This window comes from Jaculus jaculus, chromosome X (genome assembly GCF_020740685.1).
Source record: "Jaculus jaculus isolate mJacJac1 chromosome X, mJacJac1.mat.Y.cur, whole genome shotgun sequence".
NCBI classification, from domain to species: Eukaryota; Metazoa; Chordata; class Mammalia; order Rodentia; family Dipodidae; genus Jaculus; species Jaculus jaculus.
Window position 1 is genome coordinate 3,957,171 of NC_059125.1, and position 15,365 is coordinate 3,972,535.

General features: G+C 39.1%; 1 protein-coding gene across 1 annotated transcript in view; it reads right to left on the minus strand.

The window, feature by feature from the left end:
* The window catches only part of Ppef1 (protein phosphatase with EF-hand domain 1), a 128,856-nt gene that overhangs the window by 24,294 nt on the left and 89,197 nt on the right, over positions 1-15,365 (minus strand). Inside the window, exons 8-12 of the mRNA XM_045140717.1 lie at positions 14,749-14,915; positions 10,278-10,314; positions 9,244-9,393; positions 5,196-5,336; positions 638-823 (exon numbers count right to left, since the gene is read on the minus strand). Of these exons, the coding sequence (XP_044996652.1) occupies positions 638-823; positions 5,196-5,336; positions 9,244-9,393; positions 10,278-10,314; positions 14,749-14,915 (681 nt within the window). The remainder of the gene's footprint in view (positions 1-637; positions 824-5,195; positions 5,337-9,243; positions 9,394-10,277; positions 10,315-14,748; positions 14,916-15,365) is intronic.

Below are 15,365 nucleotides of genomic sequence, written 5' to 3' on the forward strand. Positions count from 1 at the left end.
CAGAGATCCAGAAGCTTTTCACTGAAGTAGTCTTAAAACATACCCACCATAGTTCAGGAAATTGTGTGAAAGAGGGGGTAGAAAGACTGTAAGATCCACAGGTTGAGATGGCATACACAGAGGCATTTGCCCTCCTCCCCAGTGACTGACTGGCTACTCTTAGAATTCATAACTCACAACTCCATAGGGAATACCAGCAACACTGCTGAGGAGGGCCTCAGTGGAATTGGGACAGGCAGGGGGGAAATTATGTGAGCAAGTAGCCTCACACTCCTGCCACCATGCCTTCCCCATTATGATATACTATATCCTCAAATGAGCCAAATGTAACCTTCCTCCTTAAAGTTACTTCCTGACAGGTATTTGGTTATAGCAATGAGAAAAGTAGCTCATACAGTTGTGTATCAGAATTTCTGTTTCTGGGACTAGTGAAGATCAAGCAATAAGCCAAATATCCCTTAGGGTTCAGGACAGTGAGGCCCCTCCAAATGATCTATATGAACTCTCAGTCTTTGTTTTCTGTTTGGCATTAGAAAAGGCATCTTCTCATGGGCTTCTACATAGGATCTACTCTGTGCAGAAAAGACTATGCTTGTGAGATGTCAGTAAGCACATGTTATCTGCAATATTAGCTCACCTTTCCATCATGGCAGATATCATACCCATCAGGCTTACACTCATGAGATCTAATAATCATCTTCAACTGGTTTTTATTAAGAATCTTCGCAGTAATGTCTGGTCCAAAATAGCAGCCCCCTCCTCGACTTGTGTTTGGATAACAGCCTTTTCTGCCTTTAGGGTCACTCCACAGAAGGTCAACAATCTTGGAACAAGAAAAAAAAATTGGTTTCTACTTACAAATAAGGATTATCTATAGTCTAATTTATTTGCCAGAAATATTAACCCAAGGTATCACAAAGGTTATTTCTCATTCCTCCTTCAAAATTGTTCCATGCTCATCTCTTTCACGTATCCTTTCCACAATAAATTAATGCCCTCAGGCACACTAATTCATTTTTTTCTCATTTGCAATAACTAAGTTAGCAATGACCATAACCAAAGTCGTAATATTTAGTAGCTGTGAAAAATCATCCCTTGTTTTTGTTTACCTTTGCCTCCAAAAAAAAGAATCTTCTCATACAACCAGAGGGGGTGGTACATGTCTGTAACCCCAGAACTTGGGAGGTAGAAACAGGAAGATTAGAAGTTCAGCTTCAACTATATAGGAAGCTAAAGACCATCCTAGACTACATGAGAGCCTGTCTCAAAACACACACCTAAACACCTATAACTAACAAAAGTTTAGAAAAAATTGTCTATGTCACTAAAGATAGTGACAACCTTGAGGAAATTCTCTGGGTCTTGCTTTTAAAATCTTTCAATTAGGGCTGGAGAGATGGCTTAGCAGTTAAGCGCTTGCCTGTGAAGCCTAAGGACCCCAGTTTGAGGCTTGGTTCCCCAGGTCCCACGTTAGCCAGATGCACAAGGGGGCGCACGCATCTGGAGTTTGTTTGCAGAGGCTAGAAGGCCTGGCGTGCCCATTCTCTCTCTCTCCCTCTATCTGTCTTTCTCTCTGTGTCTGTCACTCTCAAATAAATAAATAAATAAAATTAAAAAAAAATAAAATCTTTCAATTAGGCACTTAGGTCAACTGACCTGCAAAATACTTTAAAGTTCTAATCAAGTATGATTCTAAATGTTTGACTGTTGTTGTCTTGTGTGTGTGTATACATGTCTGGCTGTCTGTGTGTGCATGCATGTGCTGGGAATTGTTTCACACATGCTAGGCATACACTCTACCTCTAAGTTAAACCTCCAGCTCCTCTACATTCTACATTTTCCTTTTGAGGACACGAAAAAGCACACAAGTGAAAAGTTTCAGTTACTCTACTGGGATCAAATCAGGTCTTGAGAAGAGGACCAGAAATGGTTGCTCCACTAAACTTGACTGTGGACTCATTTACAGGTTTTGTGACAAAATAAATGTGGGAAAGTATGGTGCAACATGAAGAAGAGCAGAACTGTCAGGAGAACCAACCTGAATGATCAGCACTGGGTTAGCTCTAGAGAAATTGTGTACCAGGCTCATACCAGACCCTGAGGGGTTTTGTTGTTGCTTATTTATGTGCATGTGCATGTGTATGGGTGAGTACATGTCATGGTATACACATGAAGGCCAGAAGGTAATATCCAGGTGTTGGTCCTCTCCTTCCATCTTGTTTGAGACAGTCTCTCTTGTTTGCCATGGGAAGTTCAGACTGGCTGGTCCACAAACTCTAGGAATCTTCTGACTCTGCCTCTCATTGCCATATAGATACATTGGAATTATGGGTGTGTGTGGAGCTGTGAAGCTTTACATGGGTGCTGGATAGCTAAAAATCTGGGGGGCAGGCTTTCGGAGTAAGTGGCTATCTCCCAGCTCATAGACACTGAGAGGATCTGATGATTAAGGGCAATTTGGCATCACCCAAAGAAGAATAATCCCAGCAGTCTCCTTTCTTCCCAGTTGAATTCCAACATGAACACAACTGTATCATATAAATAAATACAACGAAACACCTTGGATTTGCTGGTGTTTATGACAAGAATAACACTTCCATTTCCTGAGTCATCTCTGGTTCCTATATCACGAATTCATGTTTAGAGTATAAGAAAATAGAATTCACAAGGAATTGTGTTTTATTAGGAAAGGACTAAGGTTTAAGTTCTACATGAGGATTCAGTAATTTAGAGTGAAAATTTCACCTGTCCCTGAAGAACATCATACATGATTTTATGTGGGTAACCCTATAAAATGGTATAGATAAGTGAATATATGTATGATACAAAATAGATAGTAAATGATAAAGCATTTAAAAATAAAATTCTTTTTCTCCCCTTATCACATGTAACAGTTAGAATTTACATAGATAGATAGATAGATAATAGATAGCTGGGCATGGATGGTAGCACATGCCTATAAGGAGGCAGAGGCAGGAGAATCACAAGTTCCAGGACATCCTGTGCTATATAGTGAAGCTCTGTCTCAAGAAAACAAAGATTGGGGGTATCCTTTAATAGCAGAGTGTTTGTCTAGCATGCACATGCACAAAACCCTGGGTTAAATCCCTAGCACTGCTCAAAACAGTACATATACTGAAACACTGCTGAACTGAAAGAAGTATTGGACAAGAAGTTACCTCTTCAAGTAGTTATCTAGGTCATCTTAGACAAATCACTTTACTTATTTGGGACAAAGCCATTGTCAATAAAATAAAGATATATCTATCAATATTTTGTTCATTGTATTGGATTTATAAGGGTTAAGTTTTTAAGACATGAGCTTCTAAAAAAGAGGGAAAAAAAAGAAACCAGCTTCTCTTTCAGAATCCATCCCACAAATTCTCATTTTTTTTTCTATCTAGAAATTTTTCACTTGACTAGGTTTCCAGATTGTGGTTATAACAAAGATTTAATTCTAGAGTTCACAAACAAAAATTTTATAAAGAGCCTTATATTGATGAAACAAATTCTTCCTTAGAAAATATATCTTTTCTCTCAACAACAATCTGTCTTCTGAAATGCAAGCACCTTTGGTTAGTAATTACACTAAAGATTAAGTATTCTTTCTGGAATAATTGGATCAATTGACCTGCAAAATACCTTAAAGTTCTAACTGTGACTCTTAAAGTTTATTATTTTCCATACTTTACTAGTGTTTTGTCATTTTTTTCCCTTAGAATGGAAAAGCTGTGATAATACAGGTTTTATAAGATTAGGTTGACAAAAATCTATTTGTTACATCATTTTATATCTTATAAATCAAGGGTTGGAGAGATTTCTCAGTGGTTAAGAGCACTTCCTTCCAAAGCATGAGGCCCTGTAGTGGCCTGAGACTGACAGTTTGATTCCCCAGAACCTATGTAAGTAGATGAGTGTGGCCATGCACATCTGTAACCCTAACCCTGGGGAGCAAAAAGTGGAGAATTGTTAGGACTTGTGAAAACGGAAAGCTCTGCAATCAGTGACTAGATTTCATCTCAAGGAAACAAGTGGGTGAGCAATGGATAGGGACACACAATGTTCTTCTCTGGACTCCATGCACACATGGAGTACTGTATCTGCACATATATGTGCACATACCACCCCCATACACAGCATATCACACGTACTGAACACATGAAAAGATAAAATAAATCAAGGCAACAATGAAATTTCACATGTGTATAATTAAAGGATCAGGCAGGAGCTGGGGTGTAGTTCTGTGGTAGAGTGTTGCTTATCAGATGTGAAGTACTAGCTTTAAACTCTTAAAGATAAAGCAAACTAAACCACAAGTACTGATAAGAAAGTGGAGAAAACGGAGCTCTTGCTTATACTTGCTGGTGAGAAAACAGTTTGGTGGGTATGGCTGCCCTCCTATAATCCCAGCATTGAGGAGGTGGAGACTGGGGATCTTTGGGATGAAGTGGCAAGATAGATTAGCTGAATCGGTGATCCCCAGGTTCAAGTAAGAGACATTGCTTCAGTAATGAAGTGGAACCAAATTGAAAAAGACCTCTGCTATCAACCTCTGGCCTCAATATACATGCATACACACATGTGCACACACACATATGAATGCATATGTACATACACATAGAAAATAATCTTGCAAGTAAAAATATAGGGATGAAATCAGAGAATGACATGGACTGCTTATAATATTGGGCTGAGGAGATGGCTCAGTGGTTAAATGCACTTGCTTGCAAAGTCTGCCGGCCCCAGTTCAATTCACCAGAACTTGGGTAAAGTAGGATATAAGGGGGTGCATGCACCTGTGATCCCAATAAGCCTATGACATTGGCAGGTAGACCCAGGAGAATCCCAAGTTCATAGGCCAGCTAGTCTGATGATTGTAGTCTTCCAGTTCTTTTCCAACAAACAGTGCAAGAGATCCTGTCTCAAAGAAGGTGGAGCTGGAGCACAGACATCTTAAAGTTGTCCTCTGGTCTCAAACTCTCAAACATATGTGTGTGTGTGTGTGTGTGTGTGTGTGTGTGTGTGTGTGTGTGTGTATGCCCATACATACACACAAATATATAATTTTTTGAAAAATAAAGGCAACTAAGAACTTTAAAAAAGATAAAGGAATTTTTCATCTATATATTTGGAGGGAAAATATCCTCACTGTTGATATCTTCCTTGCCACTCTGGCAACTGCTTTGATTACCTACTTGTTCCCATTCATGCTTTGTTAACTGCTCAGATGAGGAATCTTCTGATGTCCCTGGTGTAGCACTGCTTGAACTTGCTTTATTCTTTAAGCTGCTGTCAAATTCTCTATTTGACACTGGTGGCATTAACACAGATTTCATCTGCAAAACAAATTCACATTTTAGTCAAACACTGCTTACTGCATGGCTCACAGGCATGTCAGTACCAGTCAGGATTCTGCTCAGATTGTACCTCAATTCATGGAAACTGCACAGTCCCCTTTTCCATCTCTCCTTCCCACTATGCCTAATTGATGACTGATGTCTTCTAAACGAGCCTATTAAATCACATTTGTACATTTTTTCAACTATAGATGAGTCTTACAAGGAAAGATTGACATTACAGGGTCTTAGGAATCCCAGAGACCCATACACAGGTGTTAGACATGTTGCAAAGCCTTATTGGACAAAATAGAGGATGCTAATATAGAGAAAACCATTCTCCTTTTGAGCTTTTATCTATATCTGGGGCTCTGAGAAGTTCAAAAACATCTTTCAAAAGCATGACTGCTTTTCATATGTTTTGTGTTTTTCCAGAAGAAATGGGAAAAAGCTCATCTATATCCAGAAAAGTTCTCAAAGCAGACAATACTTTGAAAACTTTGGGGGGTCCTCGAGCCTAAATACAATATAGTTAACTTGACCTGTCAACAACTGCTTATGTTCTCTAAATCAAGCAGCAAAAGCTTCTCAATAAAATGTCTTCCAAATAGTATATCGACTATTACAATCCCTTTGTATTCTCCTGCACAATCTAAAACCGTACTTTTGTTCTTATTTCATTGTAGCACTATACCTTCACACAAAGTTTTTTTTTTTTTTTATTTTTGGTTTTTCAAGGTAGTGTCTCACTCTAGCCCAGACTGACTTGGAATTCACTATGCAGTCTCATGGTGGCCTCGAACTCATGGCGATCCCCCTACCTCTGCCTCCAGAGTGCTGGGATTAAAGGCGTGCGCCACCACTCCCAGCATTCTTCCATCTTTTGATAGACATCTAGGCTAGTTCCATTTCTTTTTTTTTCCTTTTTAAAAATTTTTATTAGCATTTTCCGTGATTATAAAAAAAAATCCCATGTTAATTCCCTCCCTCCCCCCCCACACTTTCTCCTTTGAAATTCCATTCTCCATCATATTACCTCCCCTTAACAATCACTGTATTTACATATATACAATATCAACCTATTAAGTACCCTCCACACAAAGTATTTTTAAATAATAGTTCAGCTATGCTGGTAGCTATAGTTCAGTGATGGGTAATTCTCTTTAGTAGGCAGTCAGTTACTTCTATACTTTAGGGTACAAAATCTGTTTCTATTTTTCAAAATTAAAAATGAAGTCTGGAGAGATGACTGAGCAGTTAAGGCACTTGCCTCTGAAGTCTGAAGACCAAGGTTCCATTCCCCAGTACCCACTTAAGCCAGATGCACATGGTGGTGCATGTGTCTAGAGTAAATTTGCAATGGCTGGAAGCCCTGGAACACTCATATTCTCTCTTTTTCTCTCAAATAAATAAATATATAAATACATAAAAATATAAAATATAAAATTTATATGAATTGCATATAAAATTATATAAATTATAAATGAAAATATTGAATACTATTTTATTTTTCTTTATTTATTTGGGAGAGAAGAGGCACATACAGAGTGGGCATGCTAGCGCCTCAGCCACTGCAAATGAACTCCAAACCCATATGCCACCTTGCATATCTCTTTTCAGATGGTTGTGACCATTAGGGTGACTTAAAAGGGCCAAAGTGCTCAGAAGTGATAGTGGAGTGTTAAGATCTTAGTGAGACATAGATAGTCCTCCAAGGCTCAGGAACCATTGAAGAAGAGGTGGCAGAAAGACTGTAAGAGCCAATGGAAGGGGAGGACAACAATGCTGTCATCCACAAACAAAGTGGCTTTGATATTCATGACCTCACAGTGGCTGACACTACCTATACAAGACCACCTAAATAGGAGGGGGGGAAATGACATCAAAATAGAAGATAAACTAGTTGGAAAGAAGGGATTCCATGGAGGGGAGATTCGGGAGTTGTAGGAGGGGATTATGAGCATGTCTATATTTATGGAACTTGTCAATAAAGAGTTTTAAAAATTCCAATGGTAAAATTTATGTTATACTTCTTTTTTTTTTTTGTCTTGTGGGTTTTCGAGGTAGGGTCTCACTCTGGTCCAGGCTGACCTGGAATTAACTCTGTCATTTCAGGGTGGCCTTGAACTCATGGCAATCCTCCTACCTCTGCCTCCCGAGTGCTGGGATTAAAGGCGTGTGCCACCATGCCCGGCTTATGTTATACTTCTTTTATACGTATGTATGTAGTAGGTGTGTGCATGTGTGCAGTTTATGCACATGTGTATGCAGAAAGCATAGCAGACCAGAGAATGTTGGGTTCTCCCTTCCATTGCTTATCCAGTTGTTTCCTAGAGATAGAGTCTCTTTAGTTCCAGATATACAATAGTTTTTAGAGTGCCAAGAATTTCCAGTCTCCGTTCCCTATGGGACTGGGATTACAGGCATGTATGGCCATGCCAGACATTTACATAGATTCTAGGACTTGAACTAAGCACTCTCAGGCCCTCATAATTGTGCTGTCTCTCCAGCCCCCATGTTGTGTGTGTGTGTGTGTGTGTGTGTGTGTGTGTGTGTGTGTGTGTATTTTTTTTTTTTCTGTTTGGATTTTTGAGGTAGGGTCTTTAGACCAGGCTGACCTAGAATTCAATCTGTCATCTCAGGGTGGCCTTGAACTCACAGAGGTCCTCCTACCTCTGCCTCCCAAGTCCTGGGATTCAAGGCATGCACCACCATGCCCAGCATGTTATCTTTTTAAAGAATGTAAATGAGGGCTGGAGAGATGGCTTAGCGGTTAAGTGCTTGCCTGTGAAGCCTAAGGACCCCGGTTCGAGGCTCGGTTCCCCAGGTCCCACGTTAGCCAGATGCACAAGGGGGCGCACGCGTCTGGAGTTCGTTTGCAGTGGCTGGAAGCCCTGGCGCGCCCATTCTCTCTCTCCCTCTATCTGTCTTTCTCTCTATGTCTGTTGCTCTCAAATAAATAAATAAAAAATGAACAAAAAAAAATTTTTTAAAAAAGAATGTAAATGAAGCCAGGTGTGGTGGTGCATGCCTTGAATCCCAGCACTCCGGAGGCAGAGGTAGGAGGATTGCCATGAGTTCAAGGCCACACTGAGATGACAGAGTTAATTCCAGGTCAGCCTGGACCAGAGTGAGACCCTACCTCAAAAAACAAACAAACAAACAAAAAGAATGTAAATGAGCTGAGAGTTAAGATTTTCAAAAATTGTGATTGGGGGGGTGGCTGGAGAGATGGCTTAGTGGTTAAGGTGCTTGCCTGCAAAGCCAAAGGACCCAGGTTTGATTCCCCACGACCCATGTAAGCCAAGGACACATATACCTGGAGTTTGTTTGCAGCAGCTTAAAGCCCTGGCACACTTCTTCTCCATCTCTTTTTCTCTGTCTCAAATAAATAAATAGATAATTTTTTTTAGATTGTGATTTGGGGTGGGGGCTGAGAAATTATTCAGTGGTTAAAGGCACTTGTTTATAAAGCTGATAGCCCAGATTCGATTTCCCAGTATCCAAATAAAGCCAGGTGCACAAAATGGCACATGCATCTGGAGTTTCTTTGAAGTGGCAAGAAGCTCTGGTGTGCCCATTCTTTCTCTCTGTCATTCTGTTTCTCTCTCTCTCTTTCTTTCATTCTCTTTCTCTCTCTTTGAAAATAAATAAAATATTTTTTTAATTGAGATTTTTCAGTTATGTGCCAATATGTCTTTATTTTTCCATTTTCAACGTGAATTAAAAAATATATATAAAGTTTCATATACAGACCACTTAGTTGTCATGTAATCATAGCTTTTCTTAAATTTTCTCAATTATAACCACTACTGAAACAAATACAAATCAATTCAAAATGACGCATGAATAGATGTATTCCATTATAAATCTCTAAAACAAGATTCATGCAAACATTACTTCTTACTTTATTTCTTTGTATTTGGTGGAGTAAATTCAAGTCTGTAGACTCTGATATCCCACCATGTATGATGAGGATTTCGTTGTCAATAATCGTACCAATTGGGAGCCAGGTATAGATTTCTTCCACACTTTTCAAAATTTTTTTCCCATGTAGCTGTAAGTAAGAGCTCGTGTTAAGTTTTGTTTTCCTGATAGGTCCAGTTTATTGAGAAGTCTCAATACATGGACAAAAATCAAGTTTTTAGCCAAGGAGTCACCAGCATGTATTTAATCATGGTGCTTTTTGATTCTGTATTTTTGCTACTTTGACATCTTAAGGCCTTGCCCATCCAACAAGCGAGACTGCCCCTTCCCAGAGCTAATTCCCAAAGATCTTAAATGTGTCAGTTTTCATATGCAAACCAACCAAGTCAGAATCTACACCTCCAAGGAATTCTATTACTGGTTTGTCTTCCAGGGCCACTGTTATGCTGTGCTAATCAACCCAGTGCCAAATACTAGATAACCAGGGACATAAGGGACAACCCCGTGTCCCTGAGGAGGTAGACATTGTTCAAACTTCTCAGTCTTAAACTTGATGACACACTGAGGTGCCTTCCCCTCTCACAAAAAAACATATAAGTGATTTTGCTATATTTTCCCCTGGCTCCTTCTGCCTTCTCACTAACTCCAGTACTTTCCTATATGGTCCCCCTAGTGTGGCATTCAGTACCTTCTGTTTCTAGGTAACAATGAAAAGTTGTCCCTTCATGTCAGTCATTTATGTGTCTACCTGTTGTGCTATACCTCAGTAAAACCAATCCTGGGAGAGTACTTTTAAAGCAATGGAATATATTTGTATCTATGTTGAAACTGACAAAGAAGTCACTATAAGAAAGAGAATATAATATTCTACCATGGTGAGGTATTGCTTATGTTTAATTGCAATGCATGTATTTGGTTGACATGGATTTAGATCAGCCCATCATATGGTCTTTATTGGCTCTTTTTCCACTTCTATGTATATATATATATCAAAAGAATAAGAAAGTATCTTACCTTGTATTTTTGTAAAATTTCTCTTGTAAAGCCATACCTGACAAAAGCAATGGAATTTAAACTATCAATTACTGATAACTCATACTTATAAGAGTCATACATAAAGGAGAGCCAATGGGCTGGAGAGATGGCTCAGCAATTGAGGTGCTTGACCACAAACCTAACGACCTCGGTTCAATTCCCCAGCACCCACATAAAGCCAAATGCACAAAGTAGTGCATTCATCTGGAGTTTGTTTGCTGTGGTTGGATGCCCTGATGCACCCATTCTCTGTCTTTTCTCTCTCTGATTGCAAATTAATTTTTTTTTTTAAAAAAGGAGAGCTACTTATAACTTCTTATTACCAATAGAAGGAACTCAAGGTAAGTAGACTTCACTTGGAACTCCTATTTAGCAGAGACTTTGTAGGGCATGGTGGGAGGGAACAAAAGCAACCATTAGAATTAGCCCCTCTTAGCCAGGCATGGTGGCGCACACCTTTAATCCCAGCACTTGGGAGGCAGAGGTAGGAGGATCGCCGTGAATTCGAGGCCACCCTGAGACTACATAGTGAATTCCAGGTCAGCCTGAGCCAGAGTGAGACCCTCCTTCGAAAAAAAAAAAAAAAAAAGAATTAGCCCTTCTCTCAAGGAGCTTATTGTGTAGTTTGGAAAAGAAAAGAAATAGTCATGAAATAATCATAAGACAAATTAAGAAATACGTGTGTGGTGATTTGAATGTGAAATGTCCTTCATAGACAGTTTCACATGCTTGGTCCTAGCTGGTGGCAACTTGAGAGGTAATGCCTTGCTGGAGGAGGTGTGTCACTGGGGGTTAAACTTGAGGTTTATTATTATAGCCCTAGTGTGGATGATTAACTAGCTCACTCTTGCTGCTGCTGTCAATCTCTCTCTCTCTCTCTCTCTCTCTCTGTCTCCCTCTCTCTTTCTCTCTCTCTGCTTCTGGTGTATGAAGATATGAACTGCATGCTTTCACCACCAGGATGAAACTTCCCCTTGAAACTGAAAGCATAAAGAAACCCTTTCCTTCCATAAGCTGTTTCTAGTTGGCTGTTTCATCCCAGCAATGAGAAGGTAACTACTACAATATGGTAGGCATGAGCTGTGTAAAGGCTCCAAGTATTTTCAAGTATTTTGAGAAGACTATGGCAGCTGGAGTGAGCTGTGTGGGAGGAAGGCTTTCATATATATTTTTCCTTTCATTTTTATAGCATTCATCAGATATCCTATATCTTATAGCAAATGATGAGACAGAGACAGAGAGAGAACACAAAACCAAAGCAAATCCTAGAAGTTGGCAATTTATGTTTTGTCTAACACAGGTCATATCATGAATAGTAGTAAAAATTTTAAAAGGAAGTGTCATGAATTTTAATGCCTGAATAACAGGACCTAAGAGAGATTTTTTTCAATTATTTTCCCTTGCTTTAGGATAATACTACTAATACCCGAAAGTAAAGTAGGAATAAAGCACCCTCACTCTTTGTATCTATGCAAATCACATCATGTTGGGTTTCTGCAGCATAACATATTTTAAAAAATGAATCCCTTCCATATACTCACCAAACGTGTTTATGTTAGAACCATGTATACCTTGCCATTCTTATCTTTCTTATCCTCTGTGTAACACTAAACAAAGTTTACTATGCCTTCTTTCTAGAAAACTTCTCTGAGATTTTGTGACAAAACAAAACAACAATAACAACAACAAAAACCTCTCTTGGGGACTGGAGAGATGATTCAGCAATTAAGGTATTTTCCTGTGAAGCTTAAGGACCCAGGTTCAATTTCCCAGTACCCACATAAGCCATATGCACAAGGGGGCATATGCATCTGGAGTTCATTTGCAGTGGCTAGAGGCCTTGGTGCAACCATTCTCTGTCTCTGTCTCTCTTTCTCTTTCTCTCTCTCTGTCAAAAATAAATAAATAAACAATTTTTTTTAAAAAAAAAGAAAACTCTGTTGGGTTTCCACCTACCTTTCTTGGTACTCTGAAACTCCTTGGCAATTTCTTCTCCTCTATATAACCTTAAATGTTGGCATTCCTTAGATTCTGTCCTAGGCTATTTCTTTCCTTTACTTTCCCCTTTAGCAATCTCATGCCTGCCTGGTCAAGGCTTCATTTATTATCTAGTGTGTATGATCTGGTATCAACACCACAGGTGACATTCAAGGCTAAACTTCACTTCTGATCTCTGGGCCCATATTCAATAGCACTTCAAATCAGCTTACTTCAAACTGAGCTCATTTTCTTTCACAATGATGCTATTGTACCATAAAGCTCAAGACTTGATTCCTTTTTCTTTCAAGTCCTCCATATGAAGGTACTGAGCCTTAAATTGTCATCATCTGAAGTCTTTTTTAATGGGCTTCTTTGCCATCCCCATTGACCACTACCCTAGTCTCAATAAGAAAACCACCTACTTCTTCAACTGCTTTCTATTGACCTGCCTGTATATACTCTGGTCCCCCTAAATCATTCTTCTTGCTACTTTAGAAAACAACACACATTTTATAATAGTCTTCAATGATCTCTCGTCCTTAGATAAAAGTCCATATTTCTGAGCTGGAAGAATGGCTTAGCAGTTAAGGCATTTGCCTGCAAAGCCAAAGGACCCAGGTTCGATTCCCCAGAACCCAAATTAGCCACATGCACAAGGGAGCACATGTGTCTGGAGTTTGTTTGCACCCATTCTCTCACTCACTCTCTCTCCCTCTTTCTCTGTCCAATAAATGAATAAAATATTTTTTTGAAACTCTGTATTTCTTTGTACCACTCAACCATTTCTTACATCTTCAATCTATCAGGCACCATCCTCTCCCTCATTCTAAAGCTTTTGCCTTCCTGATGGGAATTTCATCTGTGAAAAGTTTTGTCTCAAGCTCTGTATATATACTTTCCCATTCCCCACCATGTCTTTCTCTTGAATGCTTTATTCATTCATTCTTGAGGTCTCAAGCTATAGCCATACTTATATGGGAGAATTTTCCAACATCTCTCAGGCAAGGCTGGATCCCCCTTTATAAGCTTGTTATGCTAAAACACCCAGTCAACATGTCTTTGTTGCTAGATGTTGGCAGGGACTATGTCTCTTTCACTAACTACCATAGGCACTAGAAAAACATTATTAGATAGCTGGGTAAGTGAAAGGATAAATGGCATGCCCAAATTGAAGTATCCAGCCATGTTATACAGAATGGACTTCTGATGATAGTCCTAGGAATTTTGTTCTTCCATCTTAGTATTTGCTTTTCATACCTTAAGAATTAGAACTGAAACTTTTCTCAGGTCAGGTATCAAAACTGCCCCAAAGCCATAACTAATTAATTAGTTGCCGAGTTTTATCAAAATACCCAAAAGCCTATGACCAAAAGCACGAGACATGCTATAATTTTTACTGCTCTGGGACAAATTGATTTGTTTTACATAAAATGAGAGACAAAGAGAAAATAAAGAAAAGGGACCATTTGTCAACTACAGTGACTTTCAGAGCACAAATTCTTAAACCATTTAGCCAATCTTCATTCCTTAAAATTCCAGTGAGTCAGATAGCAGAAATGCTATGTTACAGCTGTTTTCAAAAATGTTTATGAACAACTGTGCTTAACGCAATTACCATGTCATAAAAATACACACATCAGTACAAAACATGGCACTAGTTTCTGAGACAACATTTGAAGCAAGTCAAGAATAGCAACAAAATGATTTCATCCAAGTTTGCTCACAGAACCCACCAAACCCACAAACATGGCCTAACACACCTAACTAACACTCAATTTGGACTATGAAGGGTGAGCATGACAGGAAGACACAGAATATAAGAAAATGAAGAAGGAAGAATAGGACAAGAAGAAAAGACAAGAAGGAGGCTTCAGAGCTAATGATAAGCAGTTGAAGATTGGGATTGGTGAACAGCATTGACAACTGAAGTCTTGGGACTGAAGAGATGGCTCAGTGTCTAAGAATGCTTGTTGTACATGCATGAGGTCCTGAGTGTAATACCAGCAACGATGTAAAAATCCAGGTGTAGGTACACACACCTGAAACCCTAGTACTAATTGCTGGGTCTTGCTGGTCAGCCAGTCTAACCAAAAAAATGGCATAAGTTTCAGGTTCAATGAGTGGCCCTATCTCAAGGATATAGGGCAAAACAGCAACAGAGAAGGACACTTGACACCCTTCTCTGGCCTCCACATGTGTGCACATGGAGTACATGCCCACACTATATATACATACATACCTCATACTGAGCACAACTACATATACATACACACACCCAAGAAAAAGAAAAAGAGGAGAAGAGGGAAAGGAGGAGAAAGGAGGAGAAGGAGGGGAAGAATTTTTGTTAAGATCTTTTGAGATGTCTCACATCTCTCCTGTAGCCTCACTTGTATCCCTCTGTGAAGAACTAAGCATGACAACATTTTCCAGAGTGCGTAATAAAAAAAGGAAATCTAAAGGCTAAGCTTACCTCAGATTCATCATAAAATCTTCATGGTTCCCTCTGTTCAAGTGCAACTCATTTGGATAGACAAGAAAACTCACAAGCAGGATCATTAGGATCTCTGTGGAATTTTTTCCTCGATCTACAAAATCACCATTAAAAACATATTGATTGTTCACTGAAGGGAGACCATTCTGTGAAAGAAGAGGGGAGAAAAACTACAATTTAAAAGAATATTCTTTCCAACTAAGTCTTTGTAAATAATGTCTATCCCTGTGAATATGGAGAAGAATTCAAATCAATTTCTTTCACTGGGAAAAAAATCTGCTCATTGTCATGAGTTTCTTACAGGGCACACATCTTCTGCAAGAGACCTGGATCAACAGAATTAGCTTAGGACAAGAAGATTCTAGGGAAGATAAGGCTTGTTTATTCTACCTACCATCTACCATGAGTTTTTGTATTTGTCCTATCAAAAATGGCTACTCTTTCATCTTATCCTTCTCACTAAACAGGAAAACTTCTATCAAAGGAAAGAATCTTAAGCTAAGAGACAGAGACCTTTCATTCTAAGGCAACCTATGTGTAACTTCTTTGGGCTTAGGTTCTCTCAATTTGCAAATGGGAGATGACACTATATCCAT